The following is a 16,670-nucleotide window of genomic DNA, read 5'->3' as shown; positions in this document are numbered from 1 at the left end:
GATGAGCGAGGGATAGGACCGTTGGGCACTCGAGTGCCTGCCATTCAATTAGTGGGTAGCACGTTGGCACCTGGCCGCTCAAACGTTGAGTAGAATCTTGAGGATGTATTCTGAGGCCGTGTTTAGTTTTTTTGCAAAATGTTTTTCGAATGAATCTTACTAATATGAAGTACTAAATTAAATTTATTTATAAAAAAATTTTCACAGATGGGTTGTAAATCGCGAGACGAATCTAATGATGCTAATTAATTCATGATTAATTAATAATTAGCGGATGGTTACCGTAGCATTACTGTTGCAAATTATGGATTAAGTAGGCTCATTAGATTCGTCTCTCGATTTACAGCTCATCCATGCAAAAAGTTTTGTAAATAGACTTCATTTAGTACTTCAAATTAGCAAGATTCTTTCGCAAAATTTTGCGTTTTTGCGTTTACGGAGTGGGAAATAAACAGGGCCTGAATCTTTTTTATAAAAATATGATTGAACATGAATATAGAGATGCTAATTGTAAAATCTTTAAACACGAAAAAGCACCCTTCCTGGACAGATTTTCTTGCTCCTCATTGCGCCACGTCGTCCTAAAATACAACGGCAACTGGATTGATCTGTCGAACGATCCCAGAAGAATCGGAGGGGTCTCTCCCAGGAGAGTAGCCCGCATAGCCGCCTCCTGCCTCGCACGGGCAGCGCAGCTCCGGCACAGGCGAGGTCTACCCCAGCGACGCAACCCCAATGCCGACGGAGCTGAGGGCAGACGTATTCTCTTCCTTCCCCGCGTCCGGTAACCCTCTCCCGCACCGATGTGGGCCCGCTGGCCGCCTCTGTAGTGGTCGTCCTACCAGCGCTACAGCCGTACCGCGCTCCCTGTACAGCTCCACGAGAGGCGACTCCCCCTCCCCCTGTCGCCTAGTGGCCTGCTCCACGCCATGGCCGCAAACATCTAAGGCTATATGCACTCGATCTACTCTAAAATCATCATCTAAAAATAATATTCATGTCTAGTCATCGAGATTCTCTTCTCTATACTCAGTTTTGCTACATCCATCATCATTTATACCCATTCTCTATATCAACTACCAGCCCTGGGACCCGCATATCAGATTTTTTTATCTCTTTTACCTCACCCCCTCCCTCCCCCGTTCTCTCTCTTTCTCGCTCTCCACACCTCCTCTGCTTCTCCGCCCGCTGCGCCGCCCCTCCTCTCCTCTGCTCCATCCGCGCCGCCCCTTCCCTGGAGCTCGCCCCGGCGCGGCTGTAGCGAAAATGGCCTCTCATGCCATATTTCAATATAATGTTTTGGTGATTAATACAGACAAATCAACATTTGGACTAATATAATTGTTAAGATGACCATTCTCAGGCCGAAGCTGCACTCATCGGTGCAATGAACACAGAAGCTGCGAGCTAGGGTTTGGCACCGGATTAACCGGCGTTGGGTGTTTTACACTCACCGGTGTAATGGACTTGGAGGCCGAAGAAGCAGCAGGAGTTTTACAGGCACCGGTTAAACCGGCGATCAAGGCAAAAGTGAACGTCGGTGTAGTTGTCCAGAGAGTTGGTTTTCGAGAACTCTGGGACAGTTACATGCACCGGTTAAACCGGCGACAAAGATACATTCACCGGTTGATTACGTCGGTTGATTAAGGTAGCCGTTGAAGTATAACGGCTAGTTGGAAAAAGGTGCTCACCGGTTAAACCGGTGATGACACAAAGTGGATCATCGGTTTAACCGGTGATAGCGCTTTTTGTCAGCCACTTGTCCAACGGCTCTTTTGGGGTGTGTGGGCTATATATACCCCCCAAGGCCGGTTGCTGCATATGGTTGGACGCCAGAAAAGTTGAAGGAAGTGTTGCCCAAGCAAACTAACATCTCCAACCATCCTAGCAAAGTTTAGTGTCATATCTAACTTGTGAGAAGCTTTGAGAGAGTGCTTTGTGCACGTGTATAGGGATTAGTTCTTGTGAGAGCTCCCTTGAGCAAAAGTCTTGCTGCGGCAAATAACCGTGTACTCATCGTGTGACCCTCCGACTTGTGGAGCGGCAACGACACTTTGTGCGGGGAAGGAGACCCCTCTTGGTGAGAAACTCCGATAGTGAAGACGGTGCCGTTGGTGACGCTTTGAGAGAGACGGTGGCGGTGGCCTTGTCTTGGTGACTTGGCGCCACTTAGCCTTTGCTTGCCGGATGCCTTAGTGGCGAATGCAAGACAGTGATCAAGCGAAGAGACTCGGCATCACACTTGTTCGTGTTGTACAAGTGGTCGTGGACGTAGGGAGGGACTTGGTGTCCTAACCGAACCACGTTAAATCGTGTATCTTGGTGTCTTCACGGGAGTTTGCATATTCTCTCCCTTACCTCTTTACTTACCGTATTACATTTCGCATTTGTTCTATCTTACGTGCCTTTACTTTCCTAATTAGTTTGATTAGGATTGGCTATAGGTTGCAAGTCTTTTAGGAGTAAGTAGAGAGTAGCATAGATAAACCTTAATCATAACTAGTATTTGTAGGACGTGTTAAGTTTATCTTATGCAGATAGATTAAACTCTAGGATAGAAAGCGATTAGCGATCCTATTCACCCCCTCCCCCTCTAGGGTCAGACACCCCGGTGATCCTTACAGCGGCCTGCGAGCCCTTTCGTGCGGCGACTGGATCCGCGCGGTCCTCCCTCCTCGCTCCCCCCTCGCCCCCCGGCGGCACCTCCCTCCCTCCCCCTCCCTGCTCTGGGCGCGAGCCGCCCCGGCCCCTCCCTGCTCCTTCCCTTCCTCCGAGCTGCAGTAGCGCGAGCAGGGGATGCGGGCCTACGCGCGGCGGCGAGGCCCGCGCGCAGCGCCGCGGCTTGCGTGCGGCCGTGGGGCACGAACGGCGGTGCGGGGCGGGCCAGCGCGCGGCCGGCACGAGGCGGCAGGGCCTGCACGGCGTCACAGGGTGAGCCAGCGCGCGACGTCGAGGTCCGCGTGCGGCATCGCGGGGCAGGCCAGCACGCAGCTGCGAGGTCGGCGACGTGCGGCGCGGACGGCGACCTCGACGGGGAGCGCGCAGGCGGCGAGGTCGGCGACGCTCGGCGGACCGCGAGCTCGGCGACGCGCGGCGGGCGAGCGGGCGTGGGCAGCCGAGCGAGCGCGCTGGCGATGTCCACGACGAGCTGCGGCGAGCGAGCTCCGCACCGCGCAGGCGGGCAAGCTCCGCGACTCCGGGCGGGCGGGTGCAGTGGGCGCCTCGACCAGCAGCGCGGCGGCCTCGAGCTCCGCCACCTCGAGCACGCCGGCCGCCGTCGACTCCTCAAGATCCGCCGCCGCCTCGAGCTCTGCCTCCATCCCGAGCTCCGCCACGTCGGGGAGAAGGGAGGGCCGGCCAGATCCGGCTCTCCCGGCGCACGTCGGGGCGGAGGCAGCCGGCACGCGGCGTCGTGACGGACGCGGCCGGCGAGCGCAGCGGCGGCCAGATCCGCGCGGGTCTTCCCTCCTCGCTCCTCCACCTCCTCCGCAAGTCGAGCTCGGCCTTCTCCCTCCGTCGTGTTCCTCCGCTAGCCGGCGAGCCATTGGGATGGCGCGCAGGTGCACGGACCCCACGCCACGTGGGTGCGGTACCGTGTCCCCGTACTCCCTCTGGATTTGGCGTGGGCAGCGGCTTACGCGACGGTTGCGTGGCTTATACCGTGCCCCGCTGCAACGCATTTTTACAGTACCGCGCACTGGAAACCGTCCCCAGTGCGGGTAGCCTAACCAGAGGACACCGTCGCGCTAAGCTAGAACAGGATCTGCTCCACGCCAGCAACTAGTTGCTGCTACTACAGGGTGAGGCCATCCTCTAGGAAGCCATCGGTCCCGTAGGATGCTTTTACGATAGTTTAGTACATGGATCTTTAAGATTACCGTTGATTTCTTCATCTACACTAAGCTCATCTTCCTCTACGATAACAACAGCTTAAGTTAATTTATTTTAGTACCCCAATATCTATCCATATCGTTCTTATTTACTTAATACAGTACATACCTGATTATATACTGCTAATTAATGACATGGGTCAATTTTCAGTTTAATATAATTAACAATCAACTCATGATGTTTGGCCCTACAAACAGGAGAGCAAACTGGCCATGATTTTTTCATGTGTTCCCCTCCTCTACCTCTACTTCTACCGCTTTTTAAGTACATACTTTCTCCATCCTAAAATATAAGGCGTTGGAAGATCAAAATTTATACTCAATGTATGCATTCTAGGATTTTTGGAGAAGTATTAAAGAAAACCATTTAATTTTTCTTATTAGCTCTCAGCTGCATACTTACCTATTCTATTTCTTTCTTAACTGCTTAATCTTAGGATCAACTTTAGTTATAGCTGGTAAACGAAGAACTATCAAAAAGTATATGCGTCTTTTATTCTCTCCATTAATCTATCTTAGAATTGGTAGAATACCTTATATTACTGGATGGAGGGAGTAGACACGTAGTCCGTGGCATGAATGTTTTACAATAGTTGGTCATTGTTCAACATATAGCATGGAGTGGATTGCGAACTTGCCCAACTCATCCACTGTCGCAGAAAATCTATTCCAAACGCTCCATCACCGCCAATTAGAGTCGAGACAGCGGTGATGAGCTATCACCACCGGATCTCTTTGGAACCGGCGATGATACTCAACATCATGACGGGCATCACTATGCAGATTCGTAATACAACCAAGCAGTGATGTCTTGCCAACACCGTCTGTCGTATTACGATCTGACGGTGATGCAATTCATCACCCTATTATTTCTTTATTCCTTTTCTACTCCTCTCCATCTCATTTCTCGGTACTTTTCTTCCCCACCTCTCCTCTCCCATGCGCGCTCCTACCACTCCCCGCCGCCCCTCCTTTCCGCTACTATCCCTAGCCGCCACCTTCCCTGCTGCATGCGAAGCGGGCTGGGGCACGGGCTACCGGCAGCACGGAGCTGCATGCGGCAGTGCTACGGCACTGAGCAGCTTAGGTGAAGCGGGGCAACGGGGGACACAGTGCGCGCAGAGCGGCGTGTGGTGGCGGACTGCAGCTGCGGCGCGAGGTGGGGCATAGGACCACGACGCTCGGTGGGGCATGAAGCTACACCAACAAGCAGCTGCGATGTGGAGCAACGCGTGGAGCCGTGCCAGTGGTTACACTCTCCGTTCCAAATTATAAGTTATTCCAATAATTTTGGAGAGTCAAACCATCTTAAAATTTGACCAAAATTATAGAGAGAAACACAAAAATTTATAACATCAAATATGTATATTATTAAAATATAACTAACAAAAAATCTAATAATACTTAATTGGTATCATAAATATTATTATCTTATTATATAAATTTAGTCAAATTTGAAAAATTTTGACTCTCCAAAATTCTTGGAATGACTTATAATTTGGAATTGAGGGAGTAATATTTTTTAATTTTCTAAAATAGGCACCACCGCTGGTTCTAAAATCGGCGATGATAGTGTGACCATCTGCGTGGACTTAAATTCAACAGAATCTAAGACTAGCGGTGGTAGGCCCTACGAAACGGTGTTAAAGTGGCTGTGGCTGTGTTTAGATGGAGGAAAAAGGGGATGCGAAAAGTCACATCGGACACCGTAGCACAATGTAGCACTTTTCGTTTGTTTGTGGTAAATCTTGTCCTAACATGAACTAACTAGACTCAAAAGATTCGTCTTGCAACGTACATCAAAACTGTGCAATTAGTTTTTTATTTACCTATATTTAGTACTCCATGCATGAGTTATTTGTTATATTTAATATTTCGATGTGATTTTGATGTGATGGAAAGTTTGATGTTGGGGTTTTTGGGATCCAAACACACCCTGTACCCTGTGTTGTTGTAGCCGTGATCATCCCTGAAACGCAAAAGCTGACAAAGGGACAGCCCAATATAATCTGGGCCAAGTAGGCCCATCTACACTACTTGGGCCGTGTTTGGTTTTCCCTAGTAAAGCATAGTATATAATTCTTGAGAAAAGAATCTTACATGCATGGAGTACTAAACGAAGTTTATTTGCAAAATTTTTTCACGGATGAGTGTAATTTTTCACGACGAATCTAATGGTAGTAATTAATCGATGATTGGCTACAATTATGTTACAGTAACTATCCTCTAATCGTGCGGTCAAAGACCTCATTAGGTTCGTCTCGCGAAGTAGAACAAAGCTGTGGAGTTAGTTTTGTAAATTACTTTTTTTATTTATTTAGTATCCCTAATTATTGATCAAAATTTTTGTGCTACTTATACAGATCTCATCCAAACAGGGCCTTGCTTGCACGCACATGAGGCTTGATCATACCTTATCGAAAATTCTAGAGACAGACGCTCCCTCCCACGGATGACGAGCTGACGACACGCCAGCCACGGATGGCGAGCTGGCAATCCGCCACGTCAGGTCAATGTGCAGAGCGAGGCAGTAGCCAACGGAGCGGACCGCTGCCGTGACGTCACGCGAGATAGGCCCCGGCCGGTGGTGGTTGGATATAAGAAGTAGTATTATGACTCGCCTAGAGCCGGCTGAGAGCCAATGCGGCAGAAAGAGAAAGTAGAAGAGAGAATAGCGCAGCTCTCATTTGCTAGCAATCGTTGTTGGGCGTTAAAATCCAGTGGAGCCCACTACCACCGTGCACTTCTAGCACCCGGCTGCCGACGAAATAGTCTTCTAAACAATGATCAATGGATCATGGAGTTGTCCGCATGCATGTGGGGTTTTCTCGTTGGAGCTGCTGCAAGCCTGCAACGGGCCAAATAGTTCGTACGCGGCAAATATTTCTGCAAAGTGATGCATTTTAAAATGACTTGTTAGCATGTCTATACTCGAGTTAACTGATATACGAGTACTACTAGGTAACATGTTGTGCAAAAAATACGGACAATCACATCGGGCTATAAATTTCGAAGTTGATTTTTAACTGGAGTGCAGATGCTAACAAGTAACAAAGTATTTTAGATGCAGATGCTAACAAGTAACAAAGTATTTCGAAGTTGATTGGAAGTGCAGATGCTAACAAGTAGCAAAGTATTTTCAACAATTTAGTACAGCATTTGAAAGCGACCATATTTTAGAGATTCGATCTATACTCCTATAATTACAAAAAGTGGCATTTGAATATCATGTAATCTATAATACAAAGAGTTAGGTACAATTTTTCAATAAAAGGCATTCGACTAATAAGAGAACCTTCCAAAGTACAGCCTTTAAATAGCATTTTCGTGAACTCAGCATGGTCTATAAAAAAATACAATTTTACTGAAATATTTAGAGTACAGCCTTCAGAAATGACCAACTAATAATGGATTTACTAATATAAGGTTAGATGGAAAAGCAAACTAGATCTCGATCTAGCTGTTTAGTTGAGTCAATAATAGAGGCTAACGAAGTCTTCGTCAAGAAAACAAAAAAGTCTTCGTCGTCACCAATGCGGTACGGTATTGCGGTGTAGATTGCCATGAAATTGCTTTTGGAGGCAACTTGCTGCAGAAAAAGAAATGTGTCTGTTGGGAACATGTGGTATTTCGAGGAAAGGAAATGCACGTTTCCCTTTCTTAGATGCCAAAGAAGCTTTGTATATTTTTTCGGGTAAGGAAATATACGCATCTTTTTTCGTCTATACATTTGAGGGGGGAAACCTTGCACAACTTTTTGACAAAATTGGAGAGACGTGAATAAATTTCATCTACCCTGTGGTCTGTGTCCTCTTATCCTACCGATGGCTAGAAAAGCGTCCATGTTCACTAAGAAATCTCTTTTGTTTTTCTTGAACCTCCCATTGCACGATACAAATAATGGTACTAAATGGTTACAGATGCTTCCACAGATTCGAGCCTATCCCCCTGATGAGTAACTAGCTAGTCGCATTGTCTCAACCAAAAATTCCATCTCTCCTACTTCTCGAGCACCTTTTTATTATGACGTGAGAATTTGACTGATTTGTACGAGTCTTTTCTTCCATCGATGTACACGGACCAATGCGGCTTGTTCTGTCTAGCACTTTGGCCCTGCTTAGTTCTCAAAAATTTTTCTACAATACCCGTCACGTTGAATCTTCGAACTCATGCATGGAGCATTAAATACAGTAGAAAAAAATTAATTATATAGTTTAACTGTAAATGACGAGATGAATCTTTTAAACTTAATTAGTCGATGATTGGACATTAATTATCAAATAACAACGAAAGTGTTACAGTACCCAAACTCAAAAATGTTCACGAACTAAACACAGCCTTTGCCTTTTGTATTTTCTTTCTTTTTTTCCTTCCAAATTTAGAATTCGATCGACATTTTTGTGTTGTTGAACACTTGTTCAATTAAATGCAACAATACACGTCTAGCTTACATTAGCATAGGTATACGTAGGGAATAGGGATGAACCAAATTTTGGACGTTAACATAACAAAAAAAAATGATTTATCGTGATTTTTTTAGCACCTCCGAGGCAGGTAAAAAAAACTAACCAATGCGGTCTTTTTATATTAATGGTGGTTATGACAAACGCCTCGGAAAATATATTAAACAAGGAACTCAACAGTCTCAGATAATCAAGTCCAGCCCGTTGCCCCAAAAAACCTAGTTGCGAGCACACACATATATATATACAACTTTAGGGTTTATCACCTGGTTCCTCTCCTCCCTCCCCCTCAGCCCATCAGCCGCCTCTCCCTCTTCTCTTCTCTTCTCTTCTCTTCCCTCTCCCAGTCGCGTCCCTCTCCCTTCTCCTCTCTCCCCAGTCCGACAGCGGCCCTCCTCCGGCCTCCCTTACCGGCGCACCCCTCTCCGGAGCTTGCCGCACCCTCCTCTGCTAGCCACAACAGCCCTGCTCTGCTCGCGGCGCCCTCCTCTGCTCGGTGTGTAGGCTGAGGTGCAACAATCCGGCCAGAGCTCCGGCCATCACCCCACACGGGCAGGCACAGCTCTGGAGGCCTACGCGCGGCGGCTGGCGCGAGCATTCAGTGCACATCGGAGATCGCGACGACCTACGCGAACTTCGTTCCCGTCCGTTCGCGTCCAACGGCGGTGCGGGGCGATGGTGTCGGATCCGGGGGTGGTGGCAGGACGCAGCAGCTGCGGGAGGCGGCAGTGGTAGCCGATGGGCTTGGCGGGCTTTTTCCTTTTTAAAATTTTCTTTATTAATCAAGGCGGGCAGTAAACCGACTCGGAAAATAAATTATTTACTGTGATCTTTGATCCGATACAGTTGCAAAAACCGCCTAGATTAAGATTTTTGTAGTAGTGTAACAATTCTTAGATGCCATTGCATGACTGAACTTTTCATACTTCTCTTTTCAATATGTTTAACTCCACCATTTTTATCTCCATCAAGTTATATTGCTATAATTCATCCTCAGTTTCTTCTTAAATAACGTCTTTAATAACGTCATATATTTATGAACGAATTTCTAGCTTGCTATTGCAATATACTAACAACCGTTTCCAAATACTTGCAACTTTGATCAAAACATAAATACCAAGGTAATTCACCTTTTAAGCATGAATGATCAAAATACGCTTGTAAAGGTGCCTTTTAGTATTTCTAGAACATTTTTATAGTACTTTTATGAGGATAAAATGGAAAATCATATCTCAGGGGAACGTGAAAATGCCAAATATTTTAAAATAAATAAAATGGTCAAAAATGACGAATATTGATGCCGTGTTTGGTTTGGGCTGAAAAAAATTTCGCAAATTTTTTTTACACCTTTGACCACTAATTTAGAGTATTAAATAAAATCTACTTACAAAACCACGTGTAAATCGCGAGACGAATCTAATGAGACCTTTGACCGCATGATTAGCGAATGATTACTGTAGCATTACTATACCAAATCATCAATTAATTATTGTCATTAGATTCATCGCGAAAAGTTACACTCATCCCTAAAAAGATTTTGCAAATAGATTTCATTTAGTACTTAATGCGAATATTCGTCTTTTTGTGTAAAGTCAATGGGACTCGTAACAAAACACGGCCTGAGAAACAGATATTGGTTTTTTTTTTTTGACTCCCACTGAAACACCAAACTGAAACTTGCCCTGCAAGAACCTGTTCACCACTGGCGGCGGCCCGTCGACGATCACCTACGTGAACCTTCTCGAAGACAGACGAGCACCGCCGTCGGTCCAACCGCGCGTGACGCCGCCGCCCGCCGACGAGCGCGGTGACGTCCGTTCGTCCTCGGTCGGTCAACCGGCCCCCGGGACGGAACGCGTGGTGCGGCCGCAAGGGCGTCTCCGTCATTTCGCCACCCCCTAGCCGCGTCCTCCTATAAATACCCCTCCACGCGCTACGGATGAGGCCACGGAACGCAATCTTGCAATCCAGCCCCCGAAAGTAACCTTAAATCGCCCCCAGGTTCTCGATCGCACCGAGGAAGGAGGAGGAATGGCGGCCGAGGTGATCGCGTGCCACACCAAGGAGGAGTTCAAGACCCAGATGGACAAGGCCAAGGAGGCCGGCAAGCTGGTACGCGCCCCCGTTCCTTGCCCGTGTTAACCCATCTCCCACCCTCCCTCTCGTGATTTCCGCGTAATTTCGGGAAGCTGTTTGAAGGGGCTTCGTCGCGCGAGGTCTTCCTGGATACGTCTGGGTTACCTACCTCGCGCGGTCGGTCCCGCGTGTTCCAATCCGCTCTAAGTTGCATCGGAGGCGCTCGGGTTTGGCCGATTAGGGCGCGGCGCGCGTAAATTGGGGGAATATGCTGTTGCCGTGTTGGGGGTTTTAGTTGGTTGTCGATTTCGGCGATTAGAATCCAGAAGATTCTGATTGATGTAGCCTGGGGGCGGTTTGATGTCTACGGCGCGCGCATATTTGTCGGTGGAGCCTAAGTTGGTGACGCGTGTTAATTGGGGAGATATGCTGCGGCTGGATGCAACGAATTACTGCACATGCGTTTCGATCCGCAGTGTATATGCCTTGATGATTATTATTTAGTGGTTAGGGATTACTTGGATTCTTTGTCTAGGGTTGATTCATTTGGCAAAATGTTAGAATTTGGCATGGTTTGTACTATGTGCAACCGAAAATATGGTACAATCTACTAAGTAGTAAGTACGACGAACTTTTGACTGACTGATTGGAGCTGGCAATTGCTATGTTTCGGAGAAGTGGAAGTACCCTGCACACTGACCGGTTGATTGAGGAAGTAGATGAATAAACCTTGCTAGTATTTCAAGAAGCAATTTAAAATTTGGGGACACAATTACAGATGAGCTCTGTTATAGTGTTGTGTTGGAATTGAACCCAGGGGAAGTAATTTGAAACTGGGGGAGAATCCAAAGGTTGCAGATGAGATCTGCTGATAGAATTCAGGGCTATAGACAGGCATTATAGTACTTCTTTCTTGATGTAACTGTTAGTTTTCTTCTGTTGTGAGGCATGGGATTTTGTTCACATGAGACATGGATGATTGCTGGTACTATAGTTGGATAAACCTTGCTAGTGTCTGTGATATGCTGCCTATTCAACTATAATTGGATTCCTGTTCTTGTCATTTTCTTCTGATTGCACAGTTGTCCTGTGCTGCATCTATGACAACCGTACTGCCTCTAATACTGGGCTTTGTCAACTTGTTTTACCCCTCAGGTGATCATTGACTTCACTGCCTCCTGGTGTGGTCCTTGCCGCATCATCGCCCCTGTGTTTGCTGAATTAGCCAAGAAGTTCACTGATGCTTTCTTCCTGAAGGTTGATGTTGACGAGCTGAAGGTGAGGATGGTGCCCCTATAGCTCATCAAATCACAACCACTTGGCCTCTGGGGTGGTGGGTGTGCTAATGTTGTTTCCTTGTTCAACAGGACATTGCCGCGGAGTACAATGTCGAAGCGATGCCAACCTTCCTCTTCATCAAGAATGGTGAAAAGATCCACACTGTTGTCGGTGCCAGTAAGGAGGAGCTCCAGACCGGCATCGAGAAGCATGCCGCACCCACTGCTGCTTCCGCGTCCGCCTAAGGCGATAGCGTGTCACCTGTCATCAATAAGGGCCAGCCCATGGCGTGGTAGCAGTAGGCGTCGCAACTTTCAGTTTGGTTTGGGTGAATTGTGAGCTATGTCCAACTCTGGAGGCCGGATATGTTTGGTTCCCGTGCTGGATCTGTTATCATCCTGAATGCCTGTGTTGATATGGATGCTTTGTGACTGAAGTTTGAATCCGGATTGTCTGACTTTAACTTCTGTTTTGAGCTTCGAATATGGCTGAATGAACCACACGATGTTGGCAACGCTGTGCTTATATGTTCGTGCGGTCATGCCCCAACCTCCGGCTATTCTGTGATTATGAAATCTGAAGGAAGTTAATCTTCAAAAAAAAAAAATTGAAGTTAGTGACGCAGAGGGCTAACTTTTTAATGAGTTCCAGGAATAACCCTCCCCGTGCCGATTACTGTCGGTTGCCATCCCTGCAACTAAACAAACTATCAGCCTGAATAAAAAACGGCAGCCATTGGCTTCAACTGTTATCAGGTCACCAGCTGGTAGCTCCATACATCTGCTCTTCAGGCAAGCTTCGGGAAGCATCTGGTTCTTGCTTCCTTTGTACTTGTACAACAGATGGTACCCAATGTACCCTGTTGCGAGAAAGCATAATTTTATAGTCTGACGAACTCGCATTGTATGTATCGTGTTCTAAATCTAAGGTGTTGTCATAGGTTACGAAAATAACACAATGAATCTAATCATCGCGTGGATCTACACAATTTTTATAAATCCAATTATAATAAATGGTGAAATATAGAAATATTTTTTTTCGCGTGGATCTAGAAATATTTGTCACCTGCAAAAAAGCTAAATATATTTGGGCCACCGGTGGAGCCAATAATAAGGAGAGGCTCTTCTTGAGGCTTCAGAGCCCAAATGAACGAGAGCCCAAGTCGAACCACATTTGGGCCTGTATAGGTCGCGTTCATGTCACCATGCTTGCAGCAATTTGTAAGCGATCCGGTGGCCTTCAATTTGCGGTGTGGTTTAGCCGGATACGAAATTCCTAAACATCACTCCGGCTGTGTTTAGTTATCGAAAAAACTTGAATTTTGGTACTGTAGCATATTTCGTTATTATTTGACAATTAATATTCAATCATGAACTAATTAGGTTTAAAAAATTCATCTCGTATGAAATAGTTAAGCTATGTAATTAATTATTTTTTCAACTGTATTTAATGCTCCATGCATGTGTCTAAAGATTCGATGTGATGAGTGCTGTAGGAATTTTTTCGGAAACAATACATGGCCTCAGTAAATATATATGCCGAACTAAGAACTTGATCTACGTAGGCAGGTTCCACACAAAGAGAATACAAATAAAATAAGGTTGCCAAAACCTTTAAAACTTTAGTTGACCCCCGGTGTACGGTCGTGACGTCAGAAAGGAAAAGTCAACGTCACAAACAATATCGGTAAAAACAACCATAAACAAAGTGAGTTTAATTGGCCAGCTAGTAAGTTCTAACAGAGAAAGAAACGACTGTTATTTGGATGATTCGCGATCATTACTTACTCATTTTTTTATCCTTCACTCTGCAGTCATGATTCGACCGATTTTGGTTGGGGTTAGGGCTGGATATCGAGCCAGCTCGGCTTTAGTGGCTCGGCTCGTTATAGCTCGGCTCGTTATGCCTCGACTCGTTATAGCTCGTTATACAAACGAGCCAGAAAGCTAACTCGGCTCGGCTCGGCTCGTTAGTGGCTCGAGCTAGCTCGTTTGGCTCGCGAGCCAGAGTATAAAAATATTTACATACAGATAATAACCGTAAATCTATAAAAAACACATCACATGCATATTTAAAGTGAAATAAATAAAATAATGTGAATTTTATAATAAAAAATATAAGTATGTTATCATCCATGACCATGATCAACCATTATTCGTTGATCGTTTCAAACTAATTCATACAATATTTGTTATTTATCTTGGCTCGTTATGGCTTGCGAGCAGCTCGCGAGCCAGCTCGAGCTGGCTCATTATAAAGCGAGCTGTCTTGTTATAAAACTAGCTGGCTCATTATAAAACGAGTCGAGCTCGAGCCGAGCTACTAACGAGCGAGTCGAGCGAGCTAGCGAGTTTCGAGTTTTTCGCCCAGCCTTAGTTGGGGTGTCAATCGAATTTCCGGTTTCATAAACAGTGTAACATTCTATAGGTTAAAAATCGACTGAAAAAGGAAACAAAGTTTACTCGAGTAACGTCTAGTCACTCCCCTAGGGTATGCATGCACCCTCAATTTGAAATGGCACAATTTTTCTGATTCGGCTTTGGTTCATATAGTTGTTCAAATCGTTCTTAAATTTTTTTTGTCCAGATGATCATGGTTCCCTTATTATTCAATGACATTGCCCAATGTTATTACACTGTGCTAAAACAGGCCTTGATGCACTGATCTTGTTTCGCAAAACATTTCACCTTATTACAGGCCTTGGAGCAGCACCAGCACCCGCTAGGGTTGCATGTACGAGGGGGAGTTGTTTCCATGCACCGTGCTCCTTCTGAATCATCATCTTCCGTGTGAGCTAAAACTGGAGCGCCTGCTTCGCCTACTTCTTGACCTATTTGTGAAGAGGTAATAAAGAATAATAAGCATTTCACTGGGCAAATGGCTAGGGGATAATCACAAAACGGCTAATCCACCAAATAATCAATATTTTTATGGTTTTGATCACTTACCCTGCACATGAGCCGTGAAGAACCCAAGAAGAAGGAGCGACAGAAACGCCAGCACATTCTTTGCGTACTTGTCCATGTTGGAAGAAAAGGTGCGTTTGGATGTCGATATTGGAGGGCTTGGTATTGAATTGGGTTCAATACCAATTCACCCATGGTATTGAAATGGGCCGCAATTCAAATTCTAATGTTTGGATGGCTATTACATTCTGTTTTGGAATTTGCTCATCTATCCTCTCTCTCCCGTCCACAGCTCTGTTCGGCCATGGAGCTCCTTCACAGTCGGAGCTCCTCCTGCACCCATGGATAGAGGGGAGGGCCCCAGCTCGGCGGCGAAGGGGAGCCTCGCCGCGGAGTCATCCAGATCCGCCGCCCAAGGAGCACAAGGACGTCACAGCGAGGCCCGCCGGCGGAGTGAGGGTACCGTGGCGCAGCCTGCCAGTCGGTAGATGGAGGGGAGAGCGGCGCGGTTCGCCGGTTCGCCGGCTAAAGGAGGGGAGAGCGGCGCCGCCCGCCTGTGACAGGAGGGGGAGAGCGGCGCGGTTCGCCGGCCCGCCAGCGAAAGAGGGGAGGACGGCGCAGCTCGCCAACCCACCGGCTGAGGGAGGGGAGGGCGGCACGGCCCGCCTGTGACGGGATGGGGAGGGCGGCGTGGCTCGCCGGCCCGTCGGTGGAGGAGGCGAGGGTGAGAGAGAAGTGAGGACGGGGAAAAGAGAATGCCAGCGAATACAGAGGGGTCGAGCTCGGGATTGAGGATAGGGGATGAGTGTGGGATGAATACCCAGTTGGCATTGAGCTCGGTTTCCAATTCCGAATTCCACAACATCCAAACAGCCGGCATTCGCTGCTCCCAATGCCAATTCCAAAATCCAAGCTCCAATACCTACATCCAAACACAGCCTCAAGGAATTCTTTGTGATCGTAGCTAGAAGGGTTTGCGTTCTGGTACGGTGTATGCAGTGCGCTTGCTCCGTTGGCCTGTGTAGATAGGTTTTTATTATAAGAGATCGGGGCAACCAACTAGCAACCTACTCCCTCCATTCCAAATTATAAGTCATTCCTAGAATCTTGGAGAGTCAAACCATTTTAAAGTTTGACCAAAATTATAGAGAGAAATACAAAGATTTATGACATCAAATAGGTATACTATAAAAATATAACTAACAAAGAATCCAATGATACTTAATTGGTATCGTAAATGTTATTATCTTGTTGTATAAATTTGGTCAAACTTAGAAAATTTTGACTCTCCAAGATTCTTGGAATGACTTATAATTTGGAACGGAGGGAGTACTAGTCATCGATAAGTAGGTATCGTTCACAATATAGGCTTGTCGCTCCATAATTAGTAGTGATTTATTTCTTGCTAATTTTGTGACAAGTTTTAATTCCTCCATTTTAAGAAAAAAATTATAACCAGATATCATCGCTGACAGGCTGCTATATAAAATCGTCCTATAGTTAGTACTTAATGATTTCGAGCTAGTCCTATGTATGTGACAAGATTCCCAAGGATATCCAGCTATTTTTAAGGCAGGCTACTCACTCCATAATTAGTAGTTATTTATTTCCTGATAAACTTTTGACAAATGTTTAATTCTTGGATTTGAAGCAAAATTACAAAACTTTTTTCTATAGTTAGTGTAGTCGTACTTATTAATTTGAAGATATGTATACGACAGGATTCGAAAAGACATGTTGCTATTTTTAAGGCAGGATACAGACCCGCAAAAAAAAAGGCAGGACAGAGTCCGGAGGCAGCAGTGCTTTATTTGCTGTCACTCTTATGATAAGCAGCCCATTTCATTTTAGCAATATTATAACCAGGTTACAGGTCGTACGCATGGTCATTGTATAGTCAGCAGTTATTTTTATGTTTCCTGCTAATTTTTTGGGCAAGTTATAAGCGATACATCACTGACAAGTTGGTCATGTATAAAATCCACGTCACGCTGGATGATGATGGAAGGACTGACGGACTGGATTCCGAGGCTCGGGTGGGCCTGAAGGATTCGGGA

The 16,670-nt window shown here is 46.2% G+C and overlaps 1 protein-coding gene across 1 annotated transcript; it reads left to right on the top strand.

Annotated features, from left to right (window-relative positions):
* Positions 1-10,268: 10,268 nt before the first annotated feature.
* LOC120659561 (thioredoxin H-type-like) lies at positions 10,269-12,192 on the top strand. Its single transcript, XM_039937739.1, has 3 exons — positions 10,269-10,465; positions 11,585-11,707; positions 11,797-12,192. The coding sequence occupies exons 1-3, from the start codon at positions 10,385-10,387 to the stop codon at positions 11,950-11,952; spliced, it is 360 nt and encodes a 119-aa protein (XP_039793673.1). The 5' UTR covers positions 10,269-10,384; the 3' UTR covers positions 11,953-12,192.
* The last annotated feature ends 4,478 nt before the right edge of the window (positions 12,193-16,670 follow it).

This window comes from Panicum virgatum, chromosome 2N, assembly GCF_016808335.1.
Source record: "Panicum virgatum strain AP13 chromosome 2N, P.virgatum_v5, whole genome shotgun sequence".
NCBI classification, from domain to species: Eukaryota; Viridiplantae; Streptophyta; class Magnoliopsida; order Poales; family Poaceae; genus Panicum; species Panicum virgatum.
Note: the sequence above shows the minus strand (reverse complement) of the source record. Positions and strands in the feature narration are given on the sequence as shown.

Coding starts and splice junctions, on each gene's coding strand:
- LOC120659561 (XM_039937739.1), top strand. CDS start 10,385: ATGGCGGCCGAGGTGATCGCGTGCCACACCAAGGAGGAGTTCAAGACC. Junction 10,466..11,584: donor CCAAGGAGGCCGGCAAGCTG/GTACGCGCCCCC, acceptor TTTACCCCTCAG/GTGATCATTGACTTCACTGC. Junction 11,708..11,796: donor TTGATGTTGACGAGCTGAAG/GTGAGGATGGTG, acceptor CTTGTTCAACAG/GACATTGCCGCGGAGTACAA.